Genomic DNA, 20,576 nt, shown 5'->3' on the forward strand with positions numbered 1-20,576 from the left:
AGGCGCAAGAGTCGCACTCGGCGATAGCCGAGTGCGACTCTGGCTTCTTGAGTGCTTGGCAGCCTCCCGCGTGCATCCATAACTAAATAGTGCACCCTATGGCGTTTACCATATGTTAAATGGTAAATGGGCCAAATAGTTCTTCTGAAGGAAAGATGGAGGAAAACATTGGCGAATCGATGATGAGAAAATTTGTGCACAAAGTGTTCAGGAAAAGCGATAACATTGGGTAAGTCGTAGGAATTTCTATAAGCGCAAGTTTGTGAACGTTCATTCACGTGGTGGGTCCATGGTTTTGGTCTGTCCTGTTATGGTGGACCAAGTGCCGATACTTGGAAAAAGATATATTAAGAAAATCACATGCTGTAGGTCCACGTTTCCTTCTTAGGATAACAACTTTATTTGCGTTTGTTCTTAAGCGTATTTTTGAAAGGGTGTTCTTTATTTGTTCTTAAGCGGATTTTTGAAAGAGTGTTCTTTATAGTGTATCGGGGGTGAAATTCTTAAGCTCAAGGTAATTCCCCTGAAATAAAACTGTCGATAGATTTTTGTTCAAACTTTGTCCACTATATATTTATCATATGAGAACTTTAATTATAAAATAAAAAGGGGCGGGGGGGGGGGGGTGCCTGTGTTTGTTAAGGAGTAGTGAGGCATTGAAAATGTCCCATTTTAGCATTATTTAAAGCTTATTACAAGAACGCATTCCAAGGTATTGTAAACTCTTTGTGAGCCCAGACTCATGAAAACACGCCTCAAACTACAGTCAGTACTTGTGTTGGACACAAATAAACTTTTTAACTGCACGGCGATGGGCCGAGCGTGGTTCATGTTCTACCTGTGGTTTATTTTTTTTTTTTTTAAGTTTTGTTGGTGACCAGACCCAAACTTCCTCTTGGCCGAATTTTGAATCACGCAACCTGTGATGTTTATTCACCAAAAGCTGTTCAAAAATTAATACACGGACAATGTTACAGATATTGTTTTCTTTGATGTGGGTAAAATATATTTTCTTTTGGTTTTATCGTAGTGTTGGATTCAAAGGGAATAATAAATACGCTAAAAAAAGGTATTACGTCAGCCATGGAATACGTTGAAGTTGCAGCTTTCTTCTTTCGCTACGTGACAAATAAGGTCGTGTTTATGTTGCAAGTTTATTTCGCCAGAAGTGACAGTCATTAATTTATTTGCAATTTTGCGCGTGTTTCTTGTGGTTTTAGGCAAATGAAGTAAATTCTTTGGCTGTTTCATTGCAGCGAGTTCATAGATTGGAAGGAAAATTAAATATTTGCAAGCCAAGCAAAGAACGTGTCAGAACATGCAAGGGTTACGTCATTGGTAGGGAAATAACCACCGTACTAAAGATAGCCGTGGATAATGTAATTCTTGAATTATGTGACTCGTGTGACTTCTTTGCTAGCCCTTTACTCAAGGAAAAAAACAAATATGGTGGACTACTCAGTCGGCTCCCAGGACAAGTTGCGTAAAAGCGAGGCCAGTCAGGCTTTGATGTTTTGTTTTGACAATGCTTCCCCAGAAATGTCTTGCTTCATCGTCTATCTGGTCTGTTTTATTTAGCTGTGGCTACGAGCTGCTGTGTTTCTGAATGCTATGAGCAGGGATACAAATTTTCCACCGTTTGCCTCTTAAGCTTAGGGAAAATAGTGGATCAATGCAATTTGTTGAGACAAAGGAAAGGAGTTCACGATCGCCATAGGAACTGAAGTTTGTTTGCTACATTTCACATTAGAAGATCTTAGAAAAATCGTTTAAATGATGAGCTTATGTGGTGTCTAGTGGTGTTCCAATACGATTTACATGGCCAGTACCTTCCCCAAAGTAAAGAAAAGCTCCTCTTGAAAAACATCCTTTGTCTCAAAGGAAGAAGTTGACTTAGCGTCCACTCCCATGGAATTGCACAAAACAAATACTACGGTGTAATAACCAAGCGAATGAACTTCAGCTGCCCCCATCGTTGTATCCAGTGAATGCTTTGAGCCAAATGAGAACTACTTGGAGCTAAATGCGGTCGTTTACACATTTTCTAAGATCTTCCAGCCTGAATGAACAAACTTTAACAGTTCCTTCAGCGATCATGAACTACTTACCTTCATCTGTTTTCCCTGAGAGGCGACCGTGGAAACGAAAAAAAAAAAAACACTTTCTCTGCTGTGGAAGGTTTCAATTCCTTCTGGTGGCATTCAGGAACACAACAACTTATAGGGAGGGCGAAACAAAAACAGACCAGATTGACGACGGAGCAAGACTTTTCTGGGGAAGCATTGTCAAAACAAAACATCAAAGCCTGACTAGCCTCACTTGCATGCGACTCGTCCCGGGTGCCAACCGAGCGGTCCGCCATATTTGCATCTGATGTATGTAATTGTGACTTTTAAGAAAGAAAGCTGTTGTTAATAGTGTTCGTATCTTCATGCCCATACATATCCCGAGGAAAGTTCCAGATTAAGACTATTACGTCATCGGAGATTTCACAACGGCTACGACTAATGGTGCAATAATACAGTTTGTGTTGATCAAGTGATGTGGTGTCTACAGTAATCAATAAATCATCAGGGATTGCTTTGGAATGTGCACTGCGTTGCAATTGTAGTGCTAAGAAAACAGTTAAATTTTAAAAGCGCGGTTATAAGATCTAACAGATCTTCTTGTTAAGTTTGATTTTGACAGACAGCTGAATCCTTGTTAAAATATTGGAACCAAATTGCTTGCCACTGCTATCAAACTGCAAAATAGAAAAGACTACGGTGCAGCTGCTATTTTCCTTATTTATTCAATTGTTAACAATAGAAATCAGATCCTCTTTTCTTGTGCAAAGCTAATGATTAGTTGATTAAAATGACTGGAAAAAAATTTGGGTTGCCCGAGCTCGTAAGTGAGCTATAGCCATTTTTCAAATGATAGAACTCAATATCCAGGCAAATCCGCCATGTTTTCAATGTGCGCATGCACGAGCGCACGCGAATGACGCCATAAATTATGTGCAGTAAGGATGTGCAATGCAAATGTGAGGAAAGTAAGGCCCATTCCAAACGCTGCTCTATTCATGCGCCAAACCTACAGTACCGCTCAAAAGTAAGTTACCACCTCTCGTCTCGTTTCTCGCGAGACGAGTCTCGTTTCTCTCGAGACGTTTCTCGTTTCTCGCGAGCTGCGTCTCGTTTCTCTCAAGAATCACTGAAGCGTTTAGTATGGCGTATATTACGCGTAAGAAACCGGTTACGGGTAACGATTGCCGCTCTGCAGTTCGTTGTCAAATCGATGGGACCGTCCAACATAAAATATGCATCGATCATTTGCTCGATTCGTATCGAAGAAAGGTAATATCGAACATCGAACGTAACTACAAGTAGAGTTACATGCGTTTCAATTCGTGCGATCACGGGGGCAAAGAGTTGATTTTGCGAATCTTGCTCACTCTGAATGATTCAGTTACCTACATTTGCTTGCTCTGCAATAACCGCTAACTCAAATAAACATTTAATTTTGTGTACAGTAGGAGAAAAATGTTCCCGCTTTCGGCATGCGCCAGCGAGTCAGTTGTGAATGGGAGTCATGAAAGCGTCACGGAAATTGTTGAAAAAATGATATCTCTGGTTCTATTTGGCATAAATCGTTCATTCAAACGCTGAAATACAATATCTTTGAAGACAGAAGTTTTTATCAAAGTTTCTGAGATGCGCCGTTTACATTACATGTAGTTTTAAATTTTTCTGCCAGCGCGAGTTTTGTCTAGCGGCACGCGTCGACAAGTCGACAACATAATGAACTTTTATTGTTCTCTGAAACGTCAATGCAAACACTAAAAGTATATTTCCAGTTCTATTTGGCATAAATCGTTTATTCAAACGGCAAAATACTACATCTTTGAAGACAGGAGTTTCTAACAATGTTTATGTGATGCGACGTTTACAGTAACTCAATGTTTTTGCAAGGGAAAGTTCTGTCTAGCGGCAGTCGATTTAATACGCAAATGAAGTTTGTTTTGCAAAGCGTCGCGGCAAAAACATTGCCGGTTCTATTTGATATAAATCGTTTTTTTCCAATGGCACAATACACTCTCTTTAACAGATAGAATTTTTGTTGCTCGACAACGAAGATCTCGCGCGGTATGTGAATAAACATTTTATATATCGGCTGATACAGCGGTCTAGGCCTGCCATAAGATACATGATCCGACTTCTGAACACTGAAACGCACTTTTATTACCACATTTGCACATAACTATTATTAACATTGGCCAGCTAGTCTAAGAGTTGTGATCTTTTCTAAATTACATTCATGACAACGGAAACTTTTCTCTTCGAACGGCAATACTGTACTTGAGCGCACTCAAATCCACGAAACTATGTTGTTATCTCTCAATCTTTCTTATATGAACTTGAACACGTGAGAATCTCCGATTTTAAGACTGATGAATTCATTTTTTCACAAACTGGCCGTTAGGGTTCAATCTAAGAAAGCGGATTTTAGCGCACTCAAACATATGAATTAATTACTGTAACATTAAAAATAGAGCTTATTTAATCTCGTTGTTCCCGGCCATCACGCTTTTTCCTTCGCAAAAATTCGTCGATAGCAATAATACATTTCCTCCATACTAAGTCCTCTTGTGCTGGGGTACATGGATACATTTTTAGAGCATACCTTTTTACAATATCTATTTTCGCAGCATTCAGCTGCCACTTTCCCTGAGTCCCAGTACAGTTACGGTTAATTAACTCCTCCGGCTTAAAGATAACGCTTAAAAACTTAGTGGCGAAATTTCCCACACTACAACTTGAATGCTTCAAAAGTAATGCCTCCCCCATAAATATTTTATCCTCCTCCCCCAACGACTGTTCCCGTGAAACATTACCAATTTCCTTATCACCCTCTTCCAAAGCGCTTGCCCGTTCCATAACATTTGAAATGTCCCCTAAAATTCGATTTCCTCCACTTCCCCGTGAAACAATATTTTCCGTGGATCCCTGACCGAACCTTCCCATAACATTTGAAATATCCTGCAAACTTCCCTGTGAAACAATATCATTTTCCCTGTATCCCTCCCCCAAACTACATGATTCTCCCATAACAATTGAAATGTCGCTTATACCTCCCGATATGTCAGTAACAAAATTTGAAGTTCTCCAATCCCTCTCCTCTGGGACACTTGATGCCCTATCCCTCCCTACTGAAACATTTGACACCCCGTCCCTCCCTACTGAAACACTTGATGCCCTGTCCCTCTCTTCTGAAACACTTGATGCCCCATCCTTCCCTATTGAAACATTTGACCCCCTGACCCTCCCTACTGAAACACTCGATGCCCTGTCCCTCTCTTCTGAAACACTTGTTGCCCTATCCCTCCCTGCTGAAACGTTTGACCCCCCGTCCCTCCCCACTGAAACACTTGATGCCCTGTCTCTCCCTTCCGAAACATTTGATTCTCCCTCCATATTTGGCACATGCCCTAAACCCCGATTAACGTCATTACGTACATGTGTACCTACAAACCCTCCCCTCATTACATCAGCCATAAACTTAAAAAATGCTTTCTGGTTTTCAATAATTATGTCGAGTTTTTCGTGTATAGAAACGTCTTCTCTCTTTTCGAGAAGGTCATCAAGGAAGCTCAACTGGTCCTGATACAATCGTCTTGGCTTTGTAGGCGGCTTTGGCGTTGAAGACGCAACCATTTCTGGTGAGGCGGGAGGTGCAGACTCTTGAGGTTCATCCTATAAAAGACAAATGAAAAAGACAATAATAAGTACAGGGAATAAGAGACCTGTCTGGCTAATAATCACAGGGTCAATGTTCTTATTGAAAAGGTTAGAAAAAAATAAGTGAACAAGATAAGTAACCATTCAAGATTGTTGGATTTAACATCTGACATCTCAACTCGCTTAATTATCTGATGTCAAATGACATCATTTGACATATCAACTCGCTTAATTATCAATGTTTTTGTAAGCGTTTCCGACTGTTTTACTTAGCCGGTTCTTCCGTCAGAAGTACCTGACATTCATCCTATCAAAATCAGTAAAATAGAACTATAAGAAAAAAAGGACCGGGAAGCTTCTCTAAAAGTGAACATTTCAAATTTTGTTAACAAGGTTGTTGACTTTGAAAACTTCAGGTTATACCACATGTAAGCGCTGTCGCAAAACGTTTGCAATCCCAATAGAAGATACAATATATATACATTTCATTGTGGATCTTAGTGGAGCGATACCAAACCATCCAAGCATTGACATCTCAACTTGCTTAATTATCAATGTTTACTTTGTCAAGTTACCTTATTGCCGACATCCTTCTCCCCACTCACATTGTTGTTAGTGTTACACAACGCGGGTGGCACGGTTTCGGACTGTTCTTTCTCCGGCTCTACAGGTGCTACTGTCAGAAGTACCTGACATTCATCCTATCAAACCCAATAAAATAGAAATATAAGAAAACAAAAATGACCGGGAAGCTTCTCTAAATCTGTGTTATTCGCGAATAGTTACGTTGTTAACTTCGAAACTCTTCGGGCTATGCTATGCTGTCTCCCTAGAAAATGTTGACTCTAAAAACCATTGAAATTTCAAGTTACCTTCTTTCCTCCATTTTAATTCCCCTCTACCAGGTCGTCCAAATAAAAATGTCACGCCAGAAGTATTGAACTTTATTGATGCTGAAATGGAGAAGAATGACGAACTCACAGCACTGAAGCTTGGCAAAAAGCTCCAGGAACAGTTCGGCGTCGACTTCTCTGAGAGCAAGGTGAAGAGGCTGAGGCAGAAGCTTGGGTGGGTTGAGACTGGCACGAAATACTGCCAGCTGATACGCGAGACGAACCGCGCCAAACAACTGGAGTTCTGTCTGAAGTGTGTGGAAGACAACGAGCAGTTCGATGATGTCATCTTCACAGATGAATGTTCCGTTCATATGGAAAAGCACGCCAAGCTATGCTTCCGTTGCAGGTGGGAGCAGCCGAAGCTGAAAGGACGAGCCAAGCATCCTTTCAAAGTACACATCTGGGCCGGTATCTCGAAAAGAGGACCGACTAGAGTTCTAATCTTCTCTGGGAACATGGATGCGACGTTTTATGTCAACGAAATCTTGGAAAAGACCCTTCTGCCCTTCATTCAGTCTCGATTTCCTGATGGTCATCGCTTCCAGCAAGACAACGACCCTAAGCACACAAGCCGTCTAGCACAAGACTTCATGGATCGGAGTGGAATCAACTGGTGGAAGACCCCCCCGGAGAGCCCAGACCTGAACCCTATCAAGCTTATCTGGCATGAACTTAAACACTTCCTTCGCACCAACGTAAAGCCCACAACGAAGGACGAGCTTCTCGGCGGAATAACGCGATTTTGGCAAGAAAGAATGACGGCAGAGAAGTGCTCGACGTACATCGACCATTTACAGAAGGTTGTGCCATTGGTAGTTCAGCGAGAAGGCCGTGCATCTGGGCATTAACAACAGCTCTTTTCAGAGCTAACCTAGAGAAAATCCTGTCATCGTCGACCATTACACTTTAACAACAAAACGGCTCCTTTAGGAGCCACCACTCCTAAAAAAGTCGTGATCAACAATAAATGTATCATGTTCGAGATCATTTTATCAGCTAAGTTTCATGATACATGCACAAAAATCATACTATATTTACATTCAAAACACCCAGAAAAAGTTTATTTCAAAATGTTGAAGCGCATATTGTTGACATTTGCAATTACGGTCGCGTACTTAACAACACGTGATAAGTTTTCACTTAGAGTACCTAGAAGAAACGTTTGGCTGTAAACTGTGAATAAAAAGTCAGTCGAGGTTTCATGATCAAAGCGTGGTTTAGCATGTTTACGAGTATGAATAAAAAGTTAGTCGAGGTTTCATGATCAAAGCGTGGTTTAGCAGTTTACGAGTATGAATGAAAAGTTAGTCGAGGTTTCATGATCAAAGCGTGGTTTAGCATGTTTACGAGTATGAATAAAAAGTCAGTCAAGGTTTCATGATCAAAGCGTGGTTTAACATGTTTACGAGTATGAATAAAAAGTTAGTCGAGGTTTCACGATCAAAACGTGGTTTAGCATTTTTACGAGTATGAATAAAAAGTTAGTCGAGGTTTCATGATCAAAGCGTGGTTTAGCATGTTTACGAGTATCAATAAAAAGTTAGTCGAGGTTTCATGATCAAAGCGTGGTTTAGCATGTTTACGAGTATGAATAAAAAGTTAGTCGAGGTTTCATGATCAAAACGTGGTTTAGCATTTTTACGAGTATGAATAAAAAGTTAGTCGAGGTTTCATGATCAAAGCGTGGTGTCTCATGTTCACAAGTTTGAATAAAATGTTACCTGAAGTTTCATGATCAAAGTGTGGTGTCGCATGTGTTCACAAGTTTGAATAAAATGTTAGAGGTTTGATGTGGCAAAAAGCGTGTGAATACAAATATGGATAAAAAGTTGGTTGAGGCTCAGTGATTAAAGTGTGTGTTCAAAAGGTAGTCGAGATTCCTTATGTTTACAAAGCGTGTGTTCTCAAGCGTACACAAGTATGAACAAAAAGTTAGTCAACTCGGATTTCATGTGCAAAGCGAGCATTCACAAGTTTGAATAAATTAGTTATTCGAATGTAAAGTGAAGTGAAGTATGATCAAAGCGTGGCGTGCTCACAACTTTTGAATAAAAAGTTTGAGGCTTATGTGCAAAGCGTGTGTTCGCAAGTTTGAATATTAAATTATTCGACGGAACACTTAACATCGTTTCGTATGTTCGCAATCTTTGGATAAAAAGTTCGTCGAGTTTCCCGACAAATCAGTTGGGAGCGATAGTTGGCAAAACATAGGCGGCGCTGCTGTGTTGACTTAGTGATCACGATCGTGGCTTTAACTTCCAACACGTAGATCGGGTGACAAAACTCCACAAGTTGTTTCATGAACACTACATTTTGATTATCAACTGTATGAATCACGTTTAGGGTTGTGAACAAACTTTTTTTTTAAGATCTATACAAACAACAGAATTAATACAACTGTAAAACATATTTGTAAACATAGTGACTAACTTGCCGACGATTCACATACCTTCAACTTTTATCGTGCATGTATTTACAAAAACTAAACGTTAAGCAAGTCTGGCTGGAATAAAAAAAGGTTTGGTCGATGTATATGAAACAATACTGGACGCTTGAGAATTTATAATACACACATGGTACACACGCATTGCTGATGAGAATGAAAATCGTGTCTACTGCGCTAATCAATACGATACGATACAGACGTCTTATTAACAAAACAGGTTTCAAATACCAATGAATGCGTAGCATTGGTACTTCCAGTGCACTCGCGAGAAACGAGACTCGTCTCGTTTCTCTCAAGACGCGTCTCGCGAGACGGTGGTAACTTACTTTTGAGCGGTACTGTAACTGATGAGTTAAGTAAGACAGAAGAGCGGTGTTTGAATCAGTTTGGTTTGGCAGGTCAGGTTTGGTGCGGCAAACAATATTAAATTCGGCAGGGTCTGTCGCACTATGCGATGTTGGAGCGGCAGCTGATTCATATGGCGTTCTCCTCATGGGTCGAACCTAATGCATAAATTACTGTAATGTATTTTTCATATAATGGGACTTGTGATTGGCTCAAAATTGAGTGGTGTGACCAGTCATGCATGAAGCTCGAAGTTGTCACTAAAAATAAGCTCAACGAAACTAGGTATGCCCTTGATTTAAGAGAAATGGGACTGTACAAGGGAGTTTCTTTCACGGAAATTCATTTTTTGCTTTTTCTTTGTGATAATAGCCCAGGTTATGCGATTTCCCTCTAACAAGTCGAATTAACCAGGAGAAAACCTGTCTAAATACAAACACTGAACCTTGAGTTTGAATTTGCTTCCCTAAATATTGCTATAACAGCGAAATGTTAGTCACAGCTTTTCCATTTGGACAGAGTTCTTGAATTCAGAACACGTATTTTCTCGTGGAAAATTGTTACCACTGGCTTCCCAAATTAAGTTTGACACAAGTACGCTGTCTGAACCAGCTGTCGCTCTAAAGTCGAACTTAATCAAGTTTGGTTCGGCGCATGAGTGGAGCGGCGTTTGGACGGGGCCTAAGCTTATATATCGTGCTTTTTTTTCCATTATTGAGTGCTAACCATAAACATCTCAGTGAAAGTCTGCACTCTGGTTAGCCTGAATAATATCACTCCGGTTAGACTAATATCACTTCAGTTAGCTTGAGTATCACTCAGGTTAACCTGAATATCACTCAGGGTGGCCTGAATATCACTCAGGTTGGCCTGAATATCACTCAGGTTAGCCTTAATATCACTCAGGTTAGCCTAAACAATGGTCCGGTTAGCCTGTGTACAGTTAGCTCTCAGTGGTGGAATGGTAACACGATACAGTCAAAAATTATACATTCTGCAGTCTGCATTTTACCTCTGGTATGACCCTGAAGTGGCCAGGGCATTTGAACCAGAGGATGGGAATTTAAGGTATCAGTATAACCCATTTGACCATCCGTGCGCGGTCCACTCTAACCTTCGTGGTTTTAACAAAAACCCATATAAACCGTATATTTATTGGAAGCTTAATAGCTACAGATAATGACCCAACCCGTTTAAAACGGTAAAAATTTACCGTGTCTTGAAGATGTGAATATGTTTACAAAGCTTCACGAACCCATAAATCAAAGTATACGCCCACTAAACTTAGGTCGGAGAAAACGATTAACGTGGTGTCTGTTTCTTCACACATTGACCTCAAAAATTGTGTCTCAAATTTTTCGCACATGTGTTTGTTATTATTTTACAAGAGGATAAAGTTAGCAAAGGCCAAAAAATAGGACTGCGCACAAAAAAAAGGCATAACTTTTTAATGAAAAGAATAATCAGAATTCGCAGACACTGTTTTGTTGGCGATCGTTCTGACAACATTCTCCCTGAATTTCAGCCAATCTGGTCCAGGGACTGCCGACCTGGAACTCGAAATGCATGTACAATGGATAAATATCGGATAAATATCGGAAAAATTCATTCCAAAAGGTTATTTTTCAAACCTTAACTTGATGACTTTGTTGTCAATAAAGGTACACACATCATGTTCTATAGTGAAATACATCACTGAGTTCATTTGGTGTCGGTGTTCTTACAGGAATGTATATTGACATTTTTCGATTTTCACCCACAAACACTGGTACAAAACAATTTAGCCTTCTTGCAACTGAAGCAGAGATTTGTACATCCAGGAGAGCATGAGCATGAGATTATTTCCTGGCAGGTTTTCAGAATCAGATCTTGTGTCATTAGGAGTGGTTGAAGTTTGTTACAAGCAATCTTCTTCCACCCTAATGTTTCAGGATCTGGAAGATGAGGCCCTGAGCAGTGAGCTGGTTTCCATACAATTGCCAGATAGTAAAGCACACTTTACATGTAGTGATAAAGCATCACTTGTCAGTGGCAGTGCCTCTGGCTTTCCTTTCTTCGAGAACAAAATAGCTCTGGCTTCGTCAACTGATCCAATGGTATCCAATTTGTACATTTTACAAACAAATTCTTTGATTTCTTTCATCTTTTCTTCGGTTAGCTCTCCCTCTGCTAGAGAGGAAAGAAGTGTGTGGTGCTTTAGGAATACTTTCCAAGCTGATTTCTTAAATGATTGCATAGGAACGACGTTGTGTCGCAACCTGTTAATGCATGGAAAGGCAGAAGAGTGGATACAGAACCAGCTGGGAGATTTTTGTAGATAGCCCTGATGTTGAAATACGTTCACTTTTGGCTGTCCCAGACATCATATACAGGTAAGGACAAGGGATATGGGGGACATGTGCGATAAGAAGCAACAAGACATCCGTATCCCTTGCCGATACAACTACGTTGTCAAGACTGCTGTTGATGCAGTGAACTATCAGACATGTATCTGCTTCCTCATGGTTGCCTTTAGAGCAGACAGGTCGATTGCTCTTTCTGATGATTGCACTTCCCTTTCATTTACAAATCCTCCAGCAGCTACAACAACTTTGTCTGGGGGTGCGTTCACAATGATGTGTTCTGATAGGAACCTGGCTAGATCTGACTTGTTATCTGGCAATGCAAGGCACAGTTTGGTCAACTGTGAGGGAGAGGGACACTGCCATCTTCAATAACACGTCGGATAGGGCGAGTGGACTTCATGCGTCTTTCTCTCGTTCCTGATTTGATGGAATGTTCTTGATACCAATCAAATATGACATGGATTTGCTGATAGCGGGATCCAGCCTGAAGAACTGCTGCTTAAAAGCTGTCTGCAAAGTACCCAAACGTTTGAGCAGCAGATGGTTTCATAATTGCAGAAACTAATGCCAGACCATCTATTGATAGAGCTGAGCTGCCTTGAAGCTCTATTTCACTTAGGTTATTTATTCCACTTGTAATTAAGTCTGCTAAGACAGATTTCTGCCCAGTTCTGAGACTGCCATTCGTCTCTGCTAACGCGACTGGTACAGGTGTCAACTCATAGTTTAGCACATTGTGGAGATCAACTTTGTGCCCCGCTTCATAAGCAATGATATGGTGTTGAAGGACATTTCGGTTGGCTCTTAAAATTGTGGTTTTGTTCTTCTCTTTGCTGTTCTTTACAACTTGATTCAAGTTCTCAATAGTTGGAGCGTTATTCTTGTGCATTGTGTCCCAAAATCGCACCTCTGATGATCTATCTTGCTGCTGTTGAGAGACACTTGGTAACCTTTGCTCCACAAATTCTTTCATTTGTTGCCAACCAAGCTCTTTGGCATTTAACCAGCGAGACTTGAATTTCATTGCTGACAAGATCTTTAGTGACAATGTTATAAAGACAGGTTGGATGTTCTGGTGGTGAAAATACCTTGAACTGCTTGAGAATGGTGAGCAATGAACATTCATTCATCCTGTCATGATCTTTCCTTCCAGTAGTAGATTCATTGTGAGAAAACTTGTTTTCTTGGTGCAATCCAAACATCACGTGTGTATTATCAGCTATCTATGACCTTAGGTTATAGGACAGAGCCCACCTACTCAATGCTGATGATGTCTTGGTTATGCCCACGATTCCTCCACTGCTTTTCCCTATTCCGTTCAGCCATTCAATGCTGATGACGTCTTGGCTATGCCCACGATTCCTCCACCTCTTTTCCCTATCCCATTCAGCTATTCAAGACTGCGATCGGGAGTGACCTGGTTGAACTTGCTTTCATTCCATTTGACAACGAAGTTCCCCTTTTTTAAATCTTGTAAGACTTCCTTTGGTAACTGCTCCATCTCTGCAATGTACACTGATCCCCATCTTACATAATTCAGATGGTCATCTGAAAAAATATGGCAACATGTGGCAGAAACTGTGCAAGTACATGTCCCATATCCCCTCTCTCTGAGCCTGAGTGAACATAAGGAGAACAGATACCATTTCCATGTAGTTCCACCAAAACTTGAAGTTGACATTTTCCTTGGATCTTTGTGCGACGAATTCGTTGAGCATCTTTTTCACTCTTGGTGACTTCAGGGATGTTATCAGTGCTGCAACATTTTCGGGAGAGCAAGCAAGAGCAGATTTCTTGGAAGAGATTGGGTACGATTTCTGGCTGAATTGTAACAGAAAAGGCATCAGCAGTTGCCACCATGATTGCAGAGTAATCTTGTGGGCATACAGAGCTCTCTTGTAGGCTTTTCCATTCATGTCATGTTCGGTTACATTTGGCCCAAGCAGTCCACCCTTGACCCATTCTTCGACCAAGCCTGATCTTTCATATGGTTTCCAAACAATACAAGTATCGTCATTTCTTCCAAGTAAATCATCCAGACAATTGATAACCTCTCTGTTTGCTACGTCCCTGTACATGTACTTTCTTCGTTTAGTCATCGCTTTGCAAACAACATTTTTGCTGTAACTTGTAGCTTCTCTTACATCGACCTTTGGCTTATTATGCTTCTGACAGAAGATGCACAGCTTCAAGTCAACTTCCAAAGCTCTCTTTAGAGTCACAACTGGATCCATTCCAACATTTCACAGCTTCAGAACAGCTTTCTACTTGCCAAAAATCCAGCGATGGCATACTAAACAACGAAGCTGAGTAACCAGGCTTACCACTAGACTGGACTCAGACAGTGAGAGCGAAATTAGGGAAGCGCAACCGTGAACGCATTTCTGTTTTCATGTTCAAATGCGTAGCCATAAACCACATTGAAAAAAAGCCCCATTGAACCCAAAATAACAGTGCGTATGAAACACTTTTTTGTTTTAATTCAGCCAGTTGAAAATAACGTGTTTCTCTGTGGGAGAGAATATTATGAAAACATAAATGATGTCATACATTGGCCCATGAGACAGGCAAGTCTTACATTCCTCAAAATACGAAGCATGTAACATATTATAACTGAACTGGCTCAAGAAAATCCAAATTTGTGACATTTAACTTAGTGGTTTCCTCTTTTCTAAACATTTATCATTGCGATGACGTCATTTTAAATGTCAATTCTCTGACGTCATTTTCAGACTTAAGATCACAAAATGAACTTTGGTAACAAGCATTTTCGTTTTCAGCACATCAGATTACTTCAGAAAACTCTTGTTACCAGCTTTTACTAAGAAATGCTTCTTGATTTTTGTGAGAAGGACTTTATCCAAATACGGACTAGTCTAGAATAGAAAAGGCTTTTTTCAGTGCTTCATCGGTTAAATTAAATTTGCACTTCAATTTTTTGGCGTTATTAGGAAAGCAAACCTTTTTACAGACAAAAAGAGAGCAATAGTCTTTTGATTTCTTTTTAGTTATGTCAAGAAGGCCGCAGTCAATTTTGAAAGGGATTTAGGGCTGTATAATCTGGATTATGATAAGTATTCCTTAAATTGACCGGTACAGAATGGCACAGACCGGTCCATTCCAGAAAGTTCATCTTCTTTATGTGTTTTGTGATTAGTTCATAAGAATCGATGTTGTTAAGATCAAAACGCAAGTCTCCCACCATCTGAATTCTATGATTAAAGTACCTTTTATAAACTAGTGAGACAATCTCAGATAATGAAGAGTGCAATTGATAGCTCTGGCACGGTAGTCCCATGAGTACTCACCGTTCACTTTTAGTTTGTATCTACCTTGGTAGTCTGCTAGGACTTTTCCCCTTAGCAGTGTGTATGTTTCAATGTTGTATTTTCATTCAAGGTCCACAAAGTACGTACAATAAATGTTTATTACGACAGCTTTTAAATTTTACTCTGGTGTACGATGATTTTCGTTCATTTTAAATTCAATAATACTTTGAGCAAACGTGACAATTTAGCTCTTTGCGCCATCTTTGTAACCTGATACTTTTGTTTCCCGCGCAAAGGTATGTAACATGAAACCCCTGTTTTCTCCAAAACACGCGGAAGATGTGCTTTTTTGGGGGGGAAAAATGAAAGAAAGTTAAATATCTGATGAAGAAATGAAAGAGAAACGATTTTGTTTTTTCTAAAAATGCAAATTTTCTTATCACCAATGAACAAGAACTAATTTAGTTATCAGATAGTCATGGAATACCACTTTCTTTTCCTGTTGCCACCTTTGTTGTAAACAATAAAACAATTTAAAATTAACAGTTTTGTCCAGCGTACTAATTAATTGAAATTAATTAATTAAACAAACATTAAAGTTTACACCTTAGTACCATAGCGACTTATTGCCTTAGAGGCAGGCAGTCCCCAAAACCACCCTCATAGTGCACTCTGCACTAAAAACTGGTATGTTGTTTATTCTTATTTCCTGGTTATTCCAAATGCGGTAAAGCCAATTGAAGGGGTTCGTGCAAAAAGGGCATACATCGCTTTTTGGGCCAATTTTCATTTTTTCAGGATTGAGCTAATTTTTGACAGACTGACTTGTTTTGACATGAAAAGCATCGTTCCATAATTGTTTTTGATGATTTGCGCTTCATTTTCAAGAAATAATGTATGCAAAAAACTCAGTTTTTCATGGGCATGTTTAGGAGATCCTTTGTTGAATGAAAAACAAAAGAAACCTTTTGTTTCGCTAAATGATGAAGTCACCGAAGCATGGCATTTGCCGCTAGGTGTTCAAACCGATACAAGTTTTATTATTCATATAATAAAATACGCTCATCTCTTACTGTTGCTTTGTTAGCGCAAGCGCATAAGGCGCTGAATGGGCCGGACTCGAGTTTGTTTTGTCCTGACATTGGTTCGATACGAGGTCGGTCGATTTTTTTCCCGGTCTATTTCTCCACGTCTTTCAAAAATAAAAACATTTATGTTAAAAAAAAAAAAACATGCTGTCGAAGCTGTGAAAAGTAACTGTTTAAGTTCGCGTCATGTTGAAATCAACCTTCAAAGGATTCGCTCCAAAAGATGCTGCTTGGAAGACTGAGTTTTTTTGCATACGTTATTTATTGAAAACGAAAAGTGCAAATCAACAAAAACAATTACACAAAGATGCTTTTCATGTCAAAACAAGTCAGTCTGCCAAAAATCGGCCCAAAAACCGATATACGCCCTTTTTGCACGAAAGCCTTGAATTGTCAGGTTTGTCCCTTCAATGTATTAATGAATTTGAAATGAACAAAAATCAACATAAAACACCAGAGAAAAACTTGAAAGCTCTCCTGACAAAGAGTTATCGTAAGTTATTTTTGGACAAAGAAAGAAAATGTGCACATGAAACATACACACTGCTTAGATTATGTTTTATCGAGGTTCCTGTCCGTTCATATTCTGCAAGGGGAAAAGCCCTAGGTACCAAGGTAAATACAAACTGGGAGTGAACAGGGTAGGGGTGGGGACTTGCATGACTACCGTGCCAGAGCTACACACTATGCACTCTGCACTATCTGAGATTGTCTCACTAGTTTTGAATCTGTGGCTGAAACCAACGGTGCATGAAATGGCCTGGAAAAAAAAAGCTATTTCAACAGATTTCAAGGAGCAATAGTACCCCAAAATGTGTATATGATGCATTTGACTGACTGCCTGCTTTACTGAGCGGTAAATTTTCCCTCAGCTAACTGCTAGGATCCACTCAGAGCTTTGCCTTTGCAAGTTAAACTAGCGAGGCAATCTCAGATAGTGCAGAGTATTAAGCTAGCACTGACACATGTTAGTCACACAGGTCCCCAGTCGTCAGCTAGGGCTTTGTAGAATATGAATGTACAAAAACCAAGTGATTAAGGCATAATCTTAGCAGTATATATGTGTGCATGTGTGTATTTTCATTCAAGCTACAAAAATGTGACTTATAATAATCGTTAACCAAAACACTTTCAGAAGACTTTGTTTTATCCAAAGTGCAAATGTTCATTGCATTGATAAACAAATGCTAATGCTATAATCAAGTAGTCACAGAATAGCAGATACCTATTTTATTGTGACCATCGATCGCAGTTTCTTTGGTTTTAACAATACAACCACTTACAATTAATGCGTAATGAAAATTAATGCACAACAATATCGATTAATATAAGAAGAGTTTTAATGGGAAGTGCTGAAGGTTCCGTAGTTTCTATTCCAAACCCTGACAAACACAGCCACAGAAGTGCTATGGAATCTGCAACAATAATTTGCAGTTTAAAAAGTTTTAACTTGGGAAAGTTTCGACAAAATATGAATTTTTTGGTCTCTTTCATAGAGACCTCTATAGGATTAAATAAACAAACCACCAAGGAGAAACAATACATTTCTACTCCACGCAAATACAGTTGTGTACTTTGAAAACAGCAGATAACATTTCTTGAAACGAGCTAGGCGTAATTCAAAATGATACATAGTCACAGTAGCATTCTTTACGTTTATAAAAGGAAGAAGTGACGTTATCCAAAATATGACTGCTGTCCCGACCAAAATGAGAGTGTACCATCACAAGATATCACAAGCGCATGGCTCTGGAGACAAGGAAGGGAGGGTATCACAATCATGATGCTAGAATGTATGCATCTTACATTATGTGTTCTACCATAAGGGAATTCATATGATAGGTATCCTTCACACTAATGTTGTCTAATCTGCGCATGCATCAAGAGCAAATTTCTTTTGTTCCAAAAACAATAGTACCACAAGGAGGGGAAGGGGTTTTCTAAAACAAATATATAGCTTTGTAATGTTGATGTAGATATGTACTTTAGATAAGTCGTGTTTTTACTTAACGCACACAGGCACATGTGCCCACACACCCCTTCCCTTTTGCAATACTAATTAATTAATTAATTGTTTAAAAAAATTTAAGCATCCATTAAAATGGCAAAAGCAATCCGTTAAATAAAACTGAGCATCCGTTTAAACGGCAAAAGCAACCCTGTGTTGTAATAACTTCTATTTTTTTCTTTTTTCTTTTTCTCCCTCCCTTTCCAAGGCAATGTTAGTGACTCCTGTGTATTTATCAACTAATTTTGTTTAAATCATTTTGCAATAGCCTCGTCCTTCCCATCTTAGACTATGCTGACATGGTATGGGGCGACAACGATAATGCTGCTCTAATGAACAACCTATAGTTGCTACAAAATAAGGCTGCTAAACTTATTTTAGATAGACCTTTGTATTCTTCCGCAATGGAGGCACTTAGTCAACTCAGCTGGTTGAGCTTAGAACAAGGGAGGCTCTTTCATCGTTGTCTGTATGTTTATGAATGCATTAATGGAATAACTTCCCACAGTATAGAGCTACTAAGAAACAGCGATGTAAATAGATATAGTACACGCAACAAAGAAATCTTAGACTTCCATCTGTAAAACAAAATTGGGGACAGCAAAGAACTTGTTATCCTGCCTTCAAAGATTGGAATAATTTAGATAGAGATTTAAGAAACTTGTGTACCATATCCGATTTTAAACATAAATTTTTGGAATCATTCTCAGTTATGTAATTTCTTTTTCTTTCTGCATTATTTTAGTGTTAGAACATATTTTATTCCTTTATTATGTGACTAACGATATATTTAGAACAGGACCTCTCTGTATATAAGCGGTAGGTGAGAGAGCTTCCTGTAATCATTAACTGTTATTCACCAAAGGTGAAGTAAACATTGATGAATATTCACTGAGACAAAGTCGAGGTGAATATTCACCAATGTTCACTGAGCCTGAGGTGAATAATTGAAGGCTTTCGTGCAAAAAGGGTGTATGTAACATTTTGAGCCAATTTTTGAGTTATTTTTTTGTAAAAAAAATACCTCTTAGTCGGCGCGTCGGGTATGTTATGGACGGGTCAATGGGTGAGTAAGTGAGTGAGTGAGTGAGTGAGTGAGAGATGTATGTATGTCACACCAATCAGATTGGATCTACTATGAACAGCCAATCAAATTTCTTGTTGTAAAGGTAAATGGTACGTGAGAAACACAAGGTATGTATAAACACAAGGACTTTGGTAATTGAAAAATAAAGAGTGACGTGTATGTTGCCGGTTTGTGATTTTTAGTCCGGTTTGGAGGGGAGTGTGACAGTTACATACATACATTGGGTTGTTTTAGAGTGCATAATTTTCAGTGTAATGGTGGCTAGTTATGAACGAGATGAGTCTTGAGTTTTGAAGCAGTTCATGGGTAGTAGGCAAATGGCACGAGATATTTTTATTTTTAATTACAAAGGGTAACTTGATACTTTTGTTTTTCATAAGGAGTTAATTCAATTAGAGGTCACGAATCGTCGGCTCTAGTTCTTAGGACATGTTTTAGAGGAGACGAGACTATTTAGATTTGAAGCAGTTCTAACGTTTATGATAGTAAGTGCAGGTAACGATTGTTTTGTTCTTATTGCATGCAAATATAACGAGATAGTTTTATTTTTTAGTTACAATGGGTAATTTTACACTCTTGTTTTTCACAAGGTAGTAAATTCAATTACAGCTGACGAATCGTCACCATTTGTTCCCACGAGATGTTTGCTATTTTTAGTTACAAATGGTAACTCGACACTTTTGTTTTTCATATGGGAGTAAATTCAATTAGAGCTTGCAAGTTATTGGCTATTGTTCCCAGGATATTAAACAAAAAAGAAGCTTTCATTTCTAGAGTGTTTTTACGTCTCTGCAGTAGCAGTTTAATATTTTTATTTGATGGGCATTTTATGACATTCTTTTCAGTCCGATATTTTTAAAGGTAAAAAGTATGAAAACTGTTCAAATGTTCTTTGAAGACTGTGTGGCACCAAGTTAAAGTGCAATTTAATTAAATCAGAGAGGTTTTTTCTCTTTCTTTCAATTTCCGGTGAAGTAGTGTTGTTGCGTTGTGTTGTGTAAAAAGGGTAAACTTACGACTCGTATAAAATGCGAAAAGTTCTCTTAACTTGAGTATTTTTGAGCAAAAATTCCTCTTGGGGACTGGAAGGGCTCCTGAGGGGGTACTCCCAGAAAAATTGGTTGGGGGTGTGCGGCCCGCTTCCCAAAACCCTTACCCTATGTATGACCAAAATCTGCGATATTCCTTACCCTATTTATGACCTGACCAAAAATTCGAAACCCTATTTACGACCTGACCCTCAAATCAAAACCCTGTTTCAGACCTGGGTTATAATTAGCTCCCTAGTTCAAACCAATGTTAAATTGCCGTAAACATATAAATTTGTGAAGGGCTTTTGTTGATTTTCTTTTCGATAATGATGAAAAAGTGG

At 39.2% G+C, this 20,576-nt stretch overlaps 2 protein-coding genes across 3 annotated transcripts in view; one reads left to right on the plus strand and one right to left on the minus strand.

Moving 5' to 3' along the window:
• Nucleotides 1-41: 41 nt before the first annotated feature.
• The window catches only part of LOC145497940 (uncharacterized), a 67,563-nt gene continuing 47,028 nt past the window's right edge, over nucleotides 42-20,576 (plus strand). Inside the window, exons 1-2 of one of the 2 annotated variants that reach the window (XM_081477819.1) lie at nucleotides 97-229; nucleotides 1,257-1,338. In XM_081477819.1, coding sequence (XP_081333945.1) covers nucleotides 1,319-1,338 — 20 coding nt within the window. In that variant the 5' untranslated portion in view covers nucleotides 97-229; nucleotides 1,257-1,318. Of the gene's footprint in view, nucleotides 230-1,256; nucleotides 1,339-20,576 lie in introns of both variants that reach the window. The other variant, XM_081477818.1, reaches the window with a different exon arrangement.
• LOC145497957 (uncharacterized) lies at nucleotides 1,332-5,696 on the minus strand. Its single transcript, XM_081477833.1, has 2 exons — nucleotides 3,197-5,696; nucleotides 1,332-3,154 (listed from the first exon to the last, which is right to left on the minus strand). The coding sequence occupies exon 1, from the start codon at nucleotides 5,694-5,696 to the stop codon at nucleotides 4,542-4,544; it is 1,155 nt and encodes a 384-aa protein (XP_081333959.1). The 3' UTR covers nucleotides 1,332-3,154; nucleotides 3,197-4,541.

This window comes from Orbicella franksi, chromosome 9 (genome assembly GCF_964199315.1).
Source record: "Orbicella franksi chromosome 9, jaOrbFran1.1, whole genome shotgun sequence".
In the NCBI taxonomy this organism is placed as follows: domain Eukaryota; kingdom Metazoa; phylum Cnidaria; class Anthozoa; order Scleractinia; family Merulinidae; genus Orbicella; species Orbicella franksi.